General features: G+C 37.4%; 1 protein-coding gene across 5 annotated transcripts in view; it reads right to left on the bottom strand.

Moving 5' to 3' along the window:
• PPFIA2 (PTPRF interacting protein alpha 2) overlaps positions 1–16025 on the bottom strand; it is a gene marked incomplete at its 5' end in the record, with an annotated part of 338907 nt that overhangs the window by 169448 nt on the left and 153434 nt on the right. For 2 of the 5 annotated variants that reach the window (XM_082013922.1, XM_082013921.1), the window contains one exon: positions 3470–3532. The exons of 2 other annotated variants lie outside the window; for them this stretch is intronic. In XM_082013922.1, coding sequence (XP_081870048.1) covers positions 3470–3532 — 63 coding nt within the window. Of the gene's footprint in view, positions 1–3442; positions 3533–16025 lie in introns of all 5 variants that reach the window. One more of the 5 variants, XM_082013920.1, reaches the window with a different exon arrangement.

Raw genomic sequence — 16025 nt, forward strand, 5'->3', positions numbered from 1 at the left:
AAAATGCTGAACCAGTGCAATATATACTGACTGAAAACTTTATGCTTTTGAAAGCATCCTCCACAGCTATCCTTTTTACAAAAGGCAGAAATACAAAGTTGTGCAATTCACAGTAATTACAAGAAACCAGAAAATATTTCAGAATAATGTAACACAGTAATTGAAAAGTTACCACGCATTCAAACGGCTTCAGCTGTAGATTCGACAGTCTTAATGTCAGTTATTAAAACTATGGTTCACACAGGTAATTGCGGGTTTGGAATTCAGTGGAATAAAATAAATGATTTAATTAATTTTCTTTCTCATATATTACAAAGTTGTTCCTTTAGCAATTTTTTCTAATTAGCATAAGAACAATCAGTCATAATATAAAAATGTACTTGTGAAAAAGTCTAAGGAGCCTGGTTTTATTCAGTAACGAATAACTACATAAAGAGTTCCCAATCATCAGGAAACCAGAGGATTTAGGAATGAATAAAACACTTTGCAATTATTCATCAAGCTTTGGATGACTCTTTTCATTTACAGTATTTCTCTAAACTGAAGCTGGATCTGCTTTGCAATTGTTACAATGCCCCAGGAAGATCTTGTGCCAAGAGAAGTACTTGTAAAGCAGAACTGCCTTCCCTTCCTATCCCCACAAGATGCTGGGTGAAAGGGTGAGTGCAGATTTCCACTCTTCGCTCATGCTGAAGGCTTTGTGCATTTGGATGACATGTAGGTGTTGATAGGGATTATATTCTGTGTCTGAACAGGATTCTTTTTTATCTAACAGGACTTCTGGTCATTATTAATTATAAATTCAAAAACCTGAGAAAACCAAAAAGATATTTGAGGAATTCAAGTATAAAAAATCGTCTGCGTATGATAACCTTCACAAATACTGTATCTCCTTGTTAAGAGTCTTCAGAGCTAAGAATTTGGTTGTTTGCACCTACTCATAAAGTTAGAACCTAAAATTAGGTGACCACTTGACAATGACTTTAGGTGTAAGTAAATAATAATGGCAGGAGCTTCTTTCACACCTTTTCTGACTGAACTGTGCTATTTTCCCCTAGGGAGGAAATAAAGAACAGGTTTAGAAATGATTTTTTTTTATTTTTAATGCATTTATACCAATGCATGAAATCTAGAATGGGAACTAACTTTTTTATTAAAGACCATTTAAGAATACTTTTTAGTTCATGAAGACATTTCAGAGGGATATAGTAAAACCTAGTCTTTCAACTGAATTGTGAGATTTTTCACTTTTATCTACACAGGAATTAAAATTTTTTCCAAGTTTCAGCTTTGAGAATGGTCTTTAATGTCTAGGCTAAGCTATTCGCCTAACCTGCTGCTTAAGTTAAGAGAAAAAGACTCCTCAGTCACAATCCATCCAAGCTATCTTATGAGGGTATGATTCTTCAAATGGTATACCTTGATTTCTTCATTGAAAGTGGCTGCGTCATAGCTTAATTGAACACCAGGCTTTTAGGAGGTTACAGTTTGGCGAGGTAGTTCTTGTCCTAAACATCATCTTAAATTGGGAAAACAGGGTTTGTATTACTTAATTTTAATCACCTATAAGCAAGGTATCTAAGCCAAGATGGCCTTTTAGGTCCTTTATTTCATCAATGGAGAAAGACTGATACCTTCAGAGAGCCAAAAGGTGAGACTGACTGTAGCCTCCACTCTCCCTAGAGCAGAGACAACAACAGTAAAATTCAACGTTAAACTTTAGACCGGAAAATCAGGAGATGGAGTTAGAGGAGCATTTAATGAATTCTAAATTGTATCCCCTTTCTTGAGGAGGTTGATATATATCTTTGCAGAGGAAAAAAAAGAATCCTCACAGAAATCCAAAGAGAAGGAACAAAATTAAAAATGGGAGATAATTAAGAACGGTAGTTTACAATGATAGCTCTTGTGATCTCTAAAGGCAAGAATAAGATACTCTTGTTCAATGACAGTCAATTAATTGCTTACTGATTTTAGTGGTAACGGATATAATCCAAAGAATAAAAGGTAACCACTGTGGTGTTGTTTTACATAATTCCTTTAAGAAAGTATCTCTTTAAAGCCTGTCTTAATTTACTTTTCAAAAAAAGAAAACAAAGAGACTCCAAACAATTTTGAAGCAATGGTACAGACTTCTATAACTAAATCTGAAATCCTGCATTTTTGCATGCTTGTCACATTCTGTCATGTTATCATCTTTCATATTATTATCTTGCATTAAAAATGATACTATTTTCAGGCTGAAGTACTAAAATTGCCTTGGAGAATTTAAAGTCATGTTGCTAATCAGGAAAAGATTGGAGATTAATCATACATTATGTACTGAGGAAGCTTTTTTCCTCTGCATAGAAGCAAGTCTGAAACTGGAATCAAACAGTAAAAATCACAGACAAAAATTTATAATATTGGTCCATTCAAGGAATGTATTCAGAAATCCTTAATGATTCAGATAGTCAGATGCACTATCATCTAAGAATGTAATGTAAAGAATTTCTCTATGTTCCCTTAAGAGCACAAACTTTCCAGAAAAAAGATTGTTTTAAGATGTTACATCTTTTTTTGCAGATAGGCAAATCTGCCAATATTAAATCACAGTACTTTTTCTTGTAGCTATTAGTTATTTTAACTATATTTTGCTTGTACTTTGATTATTTGTTATATCTTAAAAGAACTTAAAGCGATGGAAATGTTTATCCAGAATTCCTTCTGCCAGTTCCCCTATAAACATGATAAACATTAGCTGAAAAATAAATTATTAAACACATTACATGATAAAAAATAGCTTTTCTATAATGCAGAGCCACAGTCTTAGTGGTACATCCCAAATTCTCATTAATGTTTCTTCACTAATGTATAAAAGTTCAATTTTGGCCCAATGACTCTCCATTATCTGAATAATTTTAGTAAAAAAGATAAATGACCTATTATACTACAAGTGAATAATCTGCTGCTTTTGTTAACAAAACAGATGTCTTATTCTAGCTTTCATAACTCCTCCCTTCTTCTATTATGTCATGGGATATATTTGTTCAAGCAAGAAAGATGAAATTACCTTCCTTCCAAATTTAGTTTACACATCTTTATATCAAAATCCAATTTAGAACAAGGTTAAGTGGAATAAATATAGCCTCTCATTGCTTTCCTCATTTTGCCTATTGCTGTTCTACTGATTTCAAACGACAGGAGCATTGAGGTGGGTGGGAAGCAAGGTAAACGAAGAAGGAACTGTGAACATATTATCATTTTCTTTATTTAGCTGCACCATCAAAGCATACAGAAAGAAATTACAGTAATTTGGTAATTTTGATAGGCTAAGACCTCACTTGTAGTACAATATTCATTAAGCCTGAAATATATGACATGAAGTAACCTCGAGATGCACAAGCATTTGTGGGTAACAAAATATCAAATTCACATAAGGATGCTTTGCATTTAAATTAACCAAAAATCCAAGATATTTTGAACATACATTAGGGCAGGATATGGTCCTTTGAATGTTATTCTCAATGCTCGTACCAGCAGCAACCGTCATCTGAAAAAAGGGGCAACAGAGAGTCCGCTGAATGGAACAGAATTTTGTACAGTGCTACAGTATATTTAAGTTACACCATTCTAACAAGATGAATGTCATTATTATTCAAGCAAGCTGACCTAAGAGAATAAAAATGTGGCTCAACTGAAATTCACACAAAAAAATTGAAAGTATTGTTACATCTCCTGGCTCATGAGGAGCTGAGAAAAACCAAGTAGTAAGTCACTTTGGTGTTCTGTACTGCATTCAAAGAAGTGAACTCTGAAGCACCGTCAAACTGTCAGACAACTATGGGGAAATAATCATGGCTCCATGGCTAACCTTAATCTGAGGTCTCTACATAAAGCAAGAGGTTTACCTGCTTGTGAGGTTTGAAGAAAGTAGGATCTTCTCCCCCAGATTAAAACATCTTATGGAAAGACATCAAAAGAAGTAAACCTATTAAATTATTAGGTAGAATTTACCTATTAAATTGATAAATTTTTCATGCTGTCTCATACTTCTCTATTGCACCAAACAATCATAAGAGTGGAAAAATAGTAGGAAAAAAGCTATGTGCAGTTAAAAATCTGGAAGTCCATTCAACTATCTATAGAATATATTTTAGCATTGGATGCTACTTTTCCTCCTTTTTCATGACTTTTTCATCTATTTTTGCAGAGCCCAACATATAATATTCTTCTTTAGAAAGACCCCAACTAGTTTGCAATCTGACCAGATGACATTTCTTCAGATCTCAATATTTACTTCAGAGGCAATTAACAGCAGACATTTTAAAAAAATTTCTAGAAGTACTTTTTAAACCTCTGGTTGAATCTGACTGCCTGACTGCCATTAAAAAAACAACCAAACAGTTCTAGACTAAATCTCTAAACAATTTCTTTCCATTGTTTAGAGCATATGTAACAATACATACAATGTTCATGTTAATTATAGTTGAGCTTCATCATCTCTCAAAGTAAATATTGACCTAAGCTTTATCTCTGTGACTATTTACCAACTCAATTCAGTGAACCTGGTATTCAGAACTGACAAAAAGACAGTATTTTTGGATTTAAGTATTTTTAATAGCACAGTATAACATTTGGAAAATATAACACATTGCAAGATGTGTTTTATGATGACTTTACTATCATAATTTATGCCGAAGTTAAGCCTGACTGGATATTATGACTTCTGTAGTGAACAAAAATATGCACATTATCAATATACTTAATAACAGCCACTGGCATGTATCCATGTTTATCTATCTACAAAGCACATATTGCAAATGAACTTCACATTGTGATTTGTAAGAGGTTTAAAATATTTGAAATAGTTTTAAACATTCAATGTTTTAAAGGATTGCCATTAATGCTACTAGTGGTAACAAAAAGAATAAATCTTGCATTTTAAGCAAAACTCTCCATGTATGCAAGTTCTTAACTTGCTTACGTCAGATTCCACTTCTTCAGATTACACCCTTAAATATTTGAAAACATTTCTATAATGCTTTTTCATTGTTTTTTTTTTAAAGGAGATTTTGCTTCATACGAAGCAGCTACTTTTGAAAAGAACATTTCCACGCAAAGCAACTTCATGGTCAATTCATATATCAGGTTTAGATGAATCTTTGACATCACTGTTGCTCCAGAATTTTGTAAGGAAAACACAGACCACTTTATGTCACCATGACACTGCTTTAAATAAACAATATCTCAGCACCAGAAAACATACACATGATAAACTTTATCCATTCGTTGTTTGTCTCACACATCTTTATTTAATAATGGTTTAATGCTTATTAAATTTAATTTCAATGTTTATACATATAAAACTACTAAAAAAGGGTTGAAACAAATTCAACTGGGTTAATGTCTAAATAGTTTACATGTTTTTGCACTTTTTTTAATTTGTGTACATCTCATATATGATGTTTTCTGATAATTTTGCACTTTTATGAAAAAGTAGATCTACTGTATACTTTTGACTGCTGCATCTGAGCTGTTAACTAATTCACCTTAGCTGTCATCACTGTTAACAGAAATAATCTCTGAATAACTTTAGCCTAGTTTTTGAAATTATCTTCTAAACAGTTTCCCCCCTTTTTCCTCTTTTAAAAAGGTTTACTGATTAAAGATATAAAATGAACAGTGTTCAATTCTAGCAGCCGATAGGTTTAAGGTCCAGTATTTTGACTCTTCAGGCCTACTATGGAAAACTTTACAAAATTGTAAATGAGTGATCCCTGATACTTCAGTGCCATAAGTCTACTTCCTTATAGCCATGGTAATTTCCTGTCTAACTGGACTCATAGTACCTAAAATGTCAAGTGTAAGAGAAAAGAAATGAAAGGAAAATAGTCAACTGAAAGTATAAAATTTGTGCATTAATTCTAGAATTGTTTGTCTTCAAATTATGCATGTTAAGGCAAACACATCATATTGTCATGAAGATTTTACTGGTAAATATTTGAGATACAAAATCCATGAATGAGCTATGCAGTGTAAGTAATGCAGCAATTCCCATCTCATGCATTTTGATAAATATTTATTCCATTCAGGAATGCATCTAGTATTATAGCATCTACTTAGTACTTTGTGCCCTAGCAACTATAACCTATTAATAAGAAGAATTAGTAAGAATAATATTAATTAATAAGAATTAATAGTCATGAAAGTTTCTATTACAGTTTGGTCTTCATCCTTGAGAAAATGCATAAGCATTAAAATTTATCAGAGGAGAAAATAGAGTAAAGAGGGAGAGAAAATTCTGAAAATGAAGCTCTGGAACATGCATATATTCTTGCTTGGGATGAGCACTTCAGCTACTATTTGCTGTGAACCATACACACAGGGATAGATTCAGCAAGCTGTATCCTAAATGATGGACCCAGAAATGTTTCCAGGCTCCTTTTCCTTTCTCTTTTGGGTTTCCACATAGAAAAGCCTTGTGTGAGGCTGTGGCATATCTGAAAACATTTTCAGAAAATGCATTACCTACAAAAAGCCCTATAGGTACATACACAGCCAAGCTACACCTCCTGGAGTTTCCAAGACCACATCAGACAATAATCATGAATAATGGCCCACCTATGCACCAAACTAGCCTGCATTTCACAACTAAATGGAAATAGTGACAACCGTATGAGACTACAATCTGAAGCTCCTGTGGAAACACCAAAATTAAACAAAGTTTTAGCTTCTTCTGTAAATTAACCTATGAGAAATAGGTAAAAATTAATGAAGTCTAATATTGATATTCCTGAGCTTACACCATGTAGCAATTCTTCAACTGGTTAGTTACACTGGGCTTTCAAGTGATCTTGCTGTTCAGGTCTTGTCTGTGCGGGGACTCCTGCTCTCAGTTATGATGTCTGCAGTACAGCACTCATTTCAAGGCCATGTCCAAAATAAGGACATAGAATAAAAAAGAAAGTCAGGTTTTATAATCAGTGGTATCCAAAACTGCTGACAAATTCAAAGATATTAATCAAATCTAATTTGTTGATAGATTGAAAAAAACAGTGCAGAATTTTCCCCAATTCTTTGACTTCTATAATCTGGCAGGTGGAACCTACTTACTAGAAAAATAATGATAATCCTGCTCTCTGACATAAAAAGTCCTCCCCTCAGAGCAATATTTGGTGTTTCTTGATGAGAATTTTGTGATATCACTCACCACAGTCCAATATGCTATTTAGGTCTTTTAGTCTTTTGAAAATTTTATTTATGCACTTTAATTAGTGAAATTAGGAAATGTCAGAAAAGAACTGTTTCTTCTCTTATATGTCATCTTTTTGTGGGGGAGCTAACTGAGTCCATGATTAGCAAGCCATCTGAACAGTCGTCAAGGTAAAAAGCCCAAAAGGATTAGACCTGTTGCCTACCTTCTAAAGCCATTGCTGTAGAAAGTATTATTTTTTTTTACTTTAGTTGGAGAAAAAACCAAGACAAAACCAAAAAGAACACTTCCACAATACATAGGTACAATATTTCAAGAAGTTTATATGTTGTAGTGAATTTCACTGCCTATTCTCTGCACTCAGACTAGGAAAGAGGCTTCAGCTAAGCCTATCCTGAAGTGAAGCCTGTTCCACATTATATCCCACGCATCTCACATAATTACTTCAACAACCAGTACCTTCAGCTCAAATTGAAATAAATTTAATCTATATTGTACTGATACATACATGTGCACAAATGTACACTAATGCAGAATCCATTGGTTTGGTTTTTTGGTGTTGGTTTTTTTTTTAAGGGTGGGCTGGACTAGAAGTAATGCTACAAAACAAATATCCCCTGTTAAAATTGAAGACCATATGGTCATCACAGCATATCATGGTACATTGCATCATAGATGGAGCAGTTATATGTGATATCTTTGATAGCATAAGTCTATTTTACTAACTTTGTGAAATCGTCATGTGCATTCACAGTAACAAAATATGTTCTCAGATGCCATTCATATTGCCTGTTCTAAAGAGAAACAGAAGGGTGACATCCAGATGTTGGCAAAGGGTACTTCAATAATCTCAAAGGTATATTTAAAAGTCACAGACTGCATACTGAATACCTATCTGTAACATTTATCCCACCAATGTCGTCTTGTTTATGGAAGACTGTTTCAAAACTTAACTGGACAGGACCCTGGGACACATGATCCAGTTATAAAGTTAGCCATGCATAGACTAGATGACCTTCAGAGATCACTTCCAACCTCAGTTATGCTATGATTCTACTCTTTTTCATTACTAAATGCTATTTGGTGTTACAGCACATATGGTTTTCATTATGCTAGATTTGGTACCTATACATTGAGAAAGACAGAGAGCTCCTGTAATAGAAGGAAACAAAGGATGAAGGATGTGAAGATTTACCACCTTATCCAGCCTATCCCTAGACAATCTGGACAGAATTTTAATCCTGACGATAGTTCTAGTGACAGCTCTGCACTTGTCTGAAGTTTCAAGTGATGGAAAAGTTTGAAGCTCTTGGTGCTTGCTCTGGATAAATTAAGTCTGTGACAACCAGCAAGTGATTTCAGGTCTCATCTCATTGCCAACATCATTATGAACAAATGACATGTCATTCCTCTTCTGCAGCCACCTCAGAGACCCACTGGCAGGCTTTAAGTCTTAAAACTGTCTGTAAATGTTGGCTTAGAAAGCAATGCAGCAATGAAGACAAGTCTTGCAGACCCAGTTAAGACTAAACTTGCCAGTCATATATGCAACATGTTGACTGCAGCCTCTGTGACACTTCAGAGTCCAATAGTTTGAGACTCACCAGGAAAGCTGAAAGCCACCAGGTGGCTCGGACTCACAGCCCACTTGTAAGGTAGACTTTTGGGAGGAAAAGAAGTTGTGAGGCGGACCATCCTACACAAATCTATTGAGGAGGATGCTCTTTCAGTGTAACACACATAGCTAGAGAGGACAAAAAATGTGAAAGGATACTTTTGAATCTCTTGTGACTACTCAAGTGGAGGACTTAACTGACTAAAGAAGTTGGTATTTAGTTTGGAAAATGAGCCCAGCAGGTTGATGCATTGAAACTCTGCTCTTCTGGAAGTTACACATTAGCATTGGTATCTCAAACTGAAAAAAGGAATATAACTATAATATTTAAATCTCAGTAAAACACAGTTCTGGGTATAGAGCAAAACTAGAGTTTATCCTTAACACTGGAACTCAGCCTGTATGAGACTTACATGGCATGCAAGTTCTCAGTAAAATCTTTAAAGTCACACCGCTGTTTCTTCCCATGCATAGTTATCCCTGAAAAATGAGTTTGACCTCATAATATATCATCTACATTAAAAAAGTCACTGTAATGTCTTTTAACATCTGTAGTAGAAACAATGTTAGATATTTGCTTCAAAAAAATTCAACAAGCCCATCAACAATAATCTTTTCACTAAATCTAATGTTTTATATTGCCCTTATTGATCTTACTATCAACTGTACTTAGTATATCAGTTGTCTTTGTGAGGGAACTCTTATCTGAGGCTGTCAGCTGATTCTGTGCAGAAAGTGATCTTTTATTGTTTAACCAAAATATCCATAATGTATTTTTCTTCCTCCATCTGAAAAAATAATTTAATATATAAACCTTACTCTTTAATTATACTTTCTCATGCAGTTACATGTAATGACAATGTAAGTCTGGGAAGTAAATGAATGGTCCTAAATTATCAACTTAGTACTTTTAACTCAACAGATTTGAAAGTGTCCATACTCTGAAGTTAAGCAAAGCAAATGGAGTCTCATTTGTATGGTGTGTCTGTGCATGTGTGTGTACATATTAAAATACATAACTTTGCATATGTAAGATGCAATATATACAAAGATGCAATATATACAAAGACATTTAGCTTGGAGAAGAGCAGGCTCTGGGGAGACCTTATTGCAGCCTTCCAGTACTTCAAGGGGGCTTATTAGAAAGACGGGGACAGACTTTTTAGCAGGGCCTGTTGCAATAGGACAAGGGGTAATGGTTTTAAACTAAAAGAGGGCAGGTTCAGACTAGATTGAAGGAAGAAATTTTTCCCAATGAGGGTGGTGAAACACTGGCACAGGTTGCCCAGAGAGATGGTAGATGCCCCATCCCTGGAAACATTCCAGGTCAGGTTGGACGGCGCTCTGAGCAACCTGATCTAGTTGAAGATGTCCCTGCTCATTGCAGGGGGGGTGGACTAGATGACCTTTAAAGGTCCCTTGTGACCCAAAACATTCTATGATTCTAAGATTTTATATATATTGTACATACATACACCCCTGTATCCATATACATATATGTACACACACTAGATATAAATTAATAATTATTATATGCTTGATTATGACAGCCTGCAGAGAAAAAATAAAAAGAAGTAACAAAAGCCACCCTCTACAACCATCTACATCAATAGTAGCTCTCCAGTATGTACATTGACCTGTATACACTTTGACTTTGTATATGGGAGAATTCCCACTGAGCTACAGGGAACTTGATATCACTCCAGAGTTAAATCTACATGTAAAAATTTGCAAGATCTAGCCCTTAAAACATAATATGTAAAAAGACAGACCCTGCAGTCTGTATAGTAATCTTCCCACAGTACTTGTTGCATGATGATACAAGGTAAGGTAGTACATCATTAAGCGAGCATTTTAAAGAGATAATAAGATTCATATTTCTTTGTTTACCTGTATCACAGTGACTGAACTGTCTAATTATTCTTTGATTAATAATTTTAAGAATCTTTTGAGATGTGAATGTGGAAAATCACTGTAGTTAAAGTAAGTTCTTATATTTACACTATAAAATATTGATTTAAATGTATTGAACTTAGGAGAAGTATATTATAGCAAATAAATATTTGGAACAGTGGTCACAGAAGATGAGTCTGAGTTCATACAGACATTAAAATATCTCAAGATCTGTTTTACTGAGGCACAGAAATAATTCAGGCGTATGTTCCATCATTAAAAATTTAGTTAATAAAAAGAGTCTCGAAAGGAACTGTCTGAACTTTTCTTAGTCAAAAATGAAAAATATTTCCTTGCCTAATTGTCAGAATTTCCTTCACATAAAGTCTTTTCAAACTGCAAGATATTTTTATTACAAGTGTAGAAAACAAAGGACATGCTCATTTGATATCATGTAAAAATATGAAACTATATGAACATGTTGGAATGTTAGGCTAATTGGTTTTCAAACTAGGTCTGTGGAAATCATGATGATTACTCTTTTGCTCCATCTAATGAAGCACAAAGAGTCTGATATTTATGTTCCAGGCCCAGTTCCAAGACATTTTATTGATGACTAGAAAAGAAAGGAAGAAGGGAAGAAAGGAAGAAGGGAAGAAAGGAAGAAGGGAAGAAAGAGAGAGGGTAAAAAAAAGAAAGAGAAAAATATAAGGAAAAAATAAACCACCAACCAAATACACCTACAAGGTTTTCCTGCACCCCCTGAAATCCCACTCATCTAATCACCCGGCTGCCAGACCTGTCCCTAACTTACAGTAATAACCCTTCTTGTCACTGAAGCCCAGGCTGTGGAGAAGGAAGATACAGCAGTTCACGTGTGTCTGCATACTGCCCTGCAATAAGACAAACGTAGTTTAGGTAGGACTGTTAAGAATGATGCTAAACTGTGCACATGGTCCCAGGAGATCAGACCTCTGACAGATCCAGGTTACACAGGGCTTGAGCGCACCTGAGGAGCCTATACAGGTTTTCAGAAACCTCATGGATCTTGTGGGAAAGAGAAATCTCAAATCAGGACACGGATCACAGGGACTATCAGAGATTTGTCAAAGGCAAAATGAAGCCAAAATTCTGAAAACATGTTCAAAATACAGTGAATCGTATTTGCTCTAATTTGAAAATATTGCTTCCTATAGTCTCGTTCTTACTGTATGACTACAGCAGACAGCAAAGCCAAAACCATGCCTAAATCATTTTCAACAGCAGCATACGACTTTGATTGCCTTAGAAAAGCCAGGTGAAGCCTATTCAAAATCTATTCTTGTTCCAATCCTCAGATTTTTACGTAGGGAAAAAAATGGGGACAGTGAATCACGGTTTTATTTTGTAGTAATAAATATTTCCCTCATTTCCCTGAATGCATGTGCCAGCATGCAAAGTTTTATGCAAACAGACGGACAATTTGCTCTCTGATCTCCTGGAAGCAGGATGAGGGAGAAGAAAACCTGCCCTTGGTGAGTGCAGAATGCAGCACGTTCCTGCTCTCCTGAGAGATGTTCTGCTCTGCCTGGGCTATGGACTCTGGGACATGCCTATTCCGTATGAGTGTGAGCAAACAAAATGGAGCAACTGGTATGACCCCTGCTATGTACATTAGGGAGGCCCAGAAGGGTATACCTCAGCTCTCAATTAACATGTGCAAGGAGAAGGTAAAATGATAAGGGATAAAGCACAGAACCCTTCATTCAGGCTTGTGATCATGTTGACCTTCTCAGTGCTCATTTTTCATGTCCTTATCAGGACACCTTAGGCTGCAGACAGATAGGATTCAGGTTCACAACTGTTTTTATATCATTTATTGCGTATATATTTTCAGGGAGAATATAGCATAAAGGCTAAATCAAGCTCCTTTTTTTGGTGATTTTCCAGTAACAGAATAGCTAAAAATAAATCTCACAGCCTGAATGTGTGTAATAATGCTGAAAAGCGGAATTTTGCACCTAAGCATTCCCACTAGATAAGAGGTGAACATCTTTTTCCCTGAAGAAGCCAATCAGTGATTTAAACACCATGTTTTCTGGTTTAACGACTAGGTAAGTGTTCTTATGATGGGAAACCCATAAAAACAATTCCCACCACTATAAATTCCCAAAGATCAACACTGAGGGCAAGTTAGTTGTATCTTAAAAGAAGAGGTTTGTGTTTTGCTATTTCTGGCTGTCTATTTACTTAGGAATGTACAAGTTAGATAGCATACTCTTTAAAGGCACTTAACACATGTTTATCAACAGTACATACATATACATAAAAGAATTTGTGCTGTGCCTAATCAGTTGAAATATCCTCACCAAGCCAAATCATCAGAATATAGACTGAACTATTTTGACCAACAGCAAAGTGGTCCTTCAAGAACAGTCTTCAAGACAGGTCTATCTGGTATTTGTAACCATAGACAGCCAAGCTTCAGTAATGGTTTATCCTTTTGTATTCAAAAATTAGCCATTACAGTATAAAAAAACAATTTGTATTTAATTTAGAACTTCCTACTGTATGCCCTCTGCAAGTCATTGCCTGCTTTGTCACATGTGAGCTTGTACCGTCTATGCTATGTTGGTTTATGAATCCCCAATATGCCAGACTTTAAATGTAGACCAATGACTCCTTCTAGGAAAAATACGTGAAGGCATATGAAGTAATGAGAAGTTCTCTCTTCAGACAGTGAAGTGGAAAGTGAAGTGAAAACTACTGTTTTACTCCTCTTACAATGGAAAAGAAACATAATGTCTCTTTTGAACTCAGTCCCATGGTGCAGGATGAAAAAGAAATGACAGCCCATCCCCTGTGGCCAGGGAGGCCAGTCATGAAGGACTGACCATACCCCCACCACACTGCTGTGTTCAGCGCAGCTGTGTCAAGAGACCTGTATGAAACCTAGAGTGAGTTAGTTCAGAAAACTGCTTCAGCCACTACAGGGACGAACTGAGGGCGAGGCTGACTTTGGCTCTGCATCCTCCATCCCCGACTCTGCGACACAGCTCAGGGATCAGGGATACAGGAAAGGCCACATTTAACACTTCTTGGATGGTTCATTAAATTTTAAGTACGAAGGATGTGAATGCACTGTAAACTACAATATCGTTGCACAAATTGACTCTATAACTGAAAGTTGTCTTGGTATAGCTTTGAAATGCACAGTTACCAGCCTCTCAAACAACAAGCTTCAATCTTAGATATCATCATATTGTTGGTAATTTCTACTAAGACAGGCATTTTTTAACATTATCTGAGAAAATACTATATAAGAGGGTTTTTAAAGAATATATACTTTCTTCCCTCTCCCCACTTTTGATTTAAATACATTTTGGAAAGCTACCCACATAAAAAAAAATGCTTCTTTTCATTTATCACAGAATCACAGAATCACTAGGTTGGAAAGGACCTTTAAGATCATCAAGTCCAACCATTAATCCAGCACCACCATGTCCCCTAAACCATGTCCTGAAGTGCCACATCCACACGTTTTTTGAACACTTCCAGAGATGGCGACTCCACCACCTCCCTGGGCAGCCTGTTCCAATGCCTGACCACTCTCTCAGTGAAGAAATTTTCCTAATATCCAATCTAAACCTCCCCTGGCGCAACTTGAGGCCATTTCCTCTTGTCCTATCACTAGTTACTTGGGAGAAGAGACCAACACCCTCGTCGCCACAACCCCCTTTCAGGTAGTTGTAGAGAGCGATAAGGTCTCCCCTCAGCCTCCTCTTCTCCAGACTGAATAACCCCAGTTCCCTCAGCTGCTCCTCATAAGACTTGTGCTCCAGACCCCTCACCAGCTTCGTTGCCCTTCTCTGGACACGCTCCAGCACCTCAACATCCTTCTTGTAGTGAGGGGCCCAAAACTGAACACAGGATTCAAGCTGCGGCCTCACCAGTGCCGAGTACAGGGGCACAATCACTTCCCTAGTCCTGCTGGTCACACTATTTCTGATACAGGCCAGGACGCTGTTGGCCTTCTTGGCCACCTGGGCACACTGCCGGCTCATGTTCAGCCGGCTGTCAACCAGCATCCCCAGGTCCTTTTCTACCGGGCAGCTCTCCAGCCACTCCTCCCCAAGCCTGTAGCGTTGCATGGGGTTGTTGTGGCCAAAGTGCAGGACCCTGCACTTGGCCTTACTAAACCTCATACAGTTGGCCTCTGCCCATCGATCCAGCCTGTCCAGATCCCTCTGCAGAGCCCTCCTACCCTCCAGCAGATCAACACTCCCACTCAACTTGGTGTCATCTGCAAACTTACTGAGGGAGCACTCAATTCCCTCATCCAGATCATCAATAAAGATATTGAATAAGACCGGCCCCAGAACCGAGCCCTGGGGAACACCGCTTGTGACTGGCCGCCAGCCGGATTTAACACTGTTCACCACAACTCTCTGGGCTCGGCCATCCAGCCAGTTCCTCACCTAGCGAAGAGTAAACCCGTCTAAGCCACGAGCCGCCAGTTTCTCCAGGAGAATGCTGTGGGAGATGCTGCCAAAGGCTTTACTAAAGTCCAGGTAGACAACATTCACAGCCTTTCCCTCATCCACTAGGCAGGTCACCTGGTCATAGAAGGAGATCAGGTTGGTCAAGCAGGACCTGCCTTTCATGAACCCATGCTGGCTGGGCCTGATCATTTGGTTGTCCTGCACATGCCCTGTGAGCACTCTCAAGACCAACCGCTCCATAATCTTCCCTGGTACAGAGGTCAGGCTGACAGGCCTGTAGTTCCCAGGATCCTCCTTCCGGCCTTTCTTGTAGACGGGCGTCACATTGGCAAGCCTCCAGTCTTCTGGGACCTCCCCTGTTAACCAGGACTGCTGATAAATGATGGACAGTGGCTTGGCAAGCTCCTCCGCCAGCTCTCTCAGTACTCTCGGGTGGATCCCATCAGGCCCCATAGACTTGTGGGTGTCTAGGTGGTTTATCATGTCCTTGACTGCTTCCTCCTGGATTATGGGGAGTACATTGTGCTCTCCATCCCCGTCTTCCAGCTCAGGGGGCTGAATACGCTGTGGATACCTGGACTGGCTATTAAAGACTGAGGCAAAGAAGGCATTAAGTACCTCAGCCTTGTCCTCGTCCTTGGAGACAATGTTCCCCGCCATATCCAGTAGGGGATGGAGATTCTCCTTGCCTCTCTTTTTGTTGTTAATATATTTGTAAAAACATTTTTTATTATCCTTTACGACTGTGGCCAGACTGAGCTCTAGCTGGGCTTTTGCCTTTCTAATTTTGTCCCTGCTTGACCTAACGAGATCCTTGTACTCTTCGTGAGTTGCCTGCCCC

Source organism: Phaethon aethereus (genome assembly GCF_964289735.1).
Source record: "Phaethon aethereus genome assembly, chromosome: 1".
In the NCBI taxonomy this organism is placed as follows: domain Eukaryota; kingdom Metazoa; phylum Chordata; class Aves; order Phaethontiformes; family Phaethontidae; genus Phaethon; species Phaethon aethereus.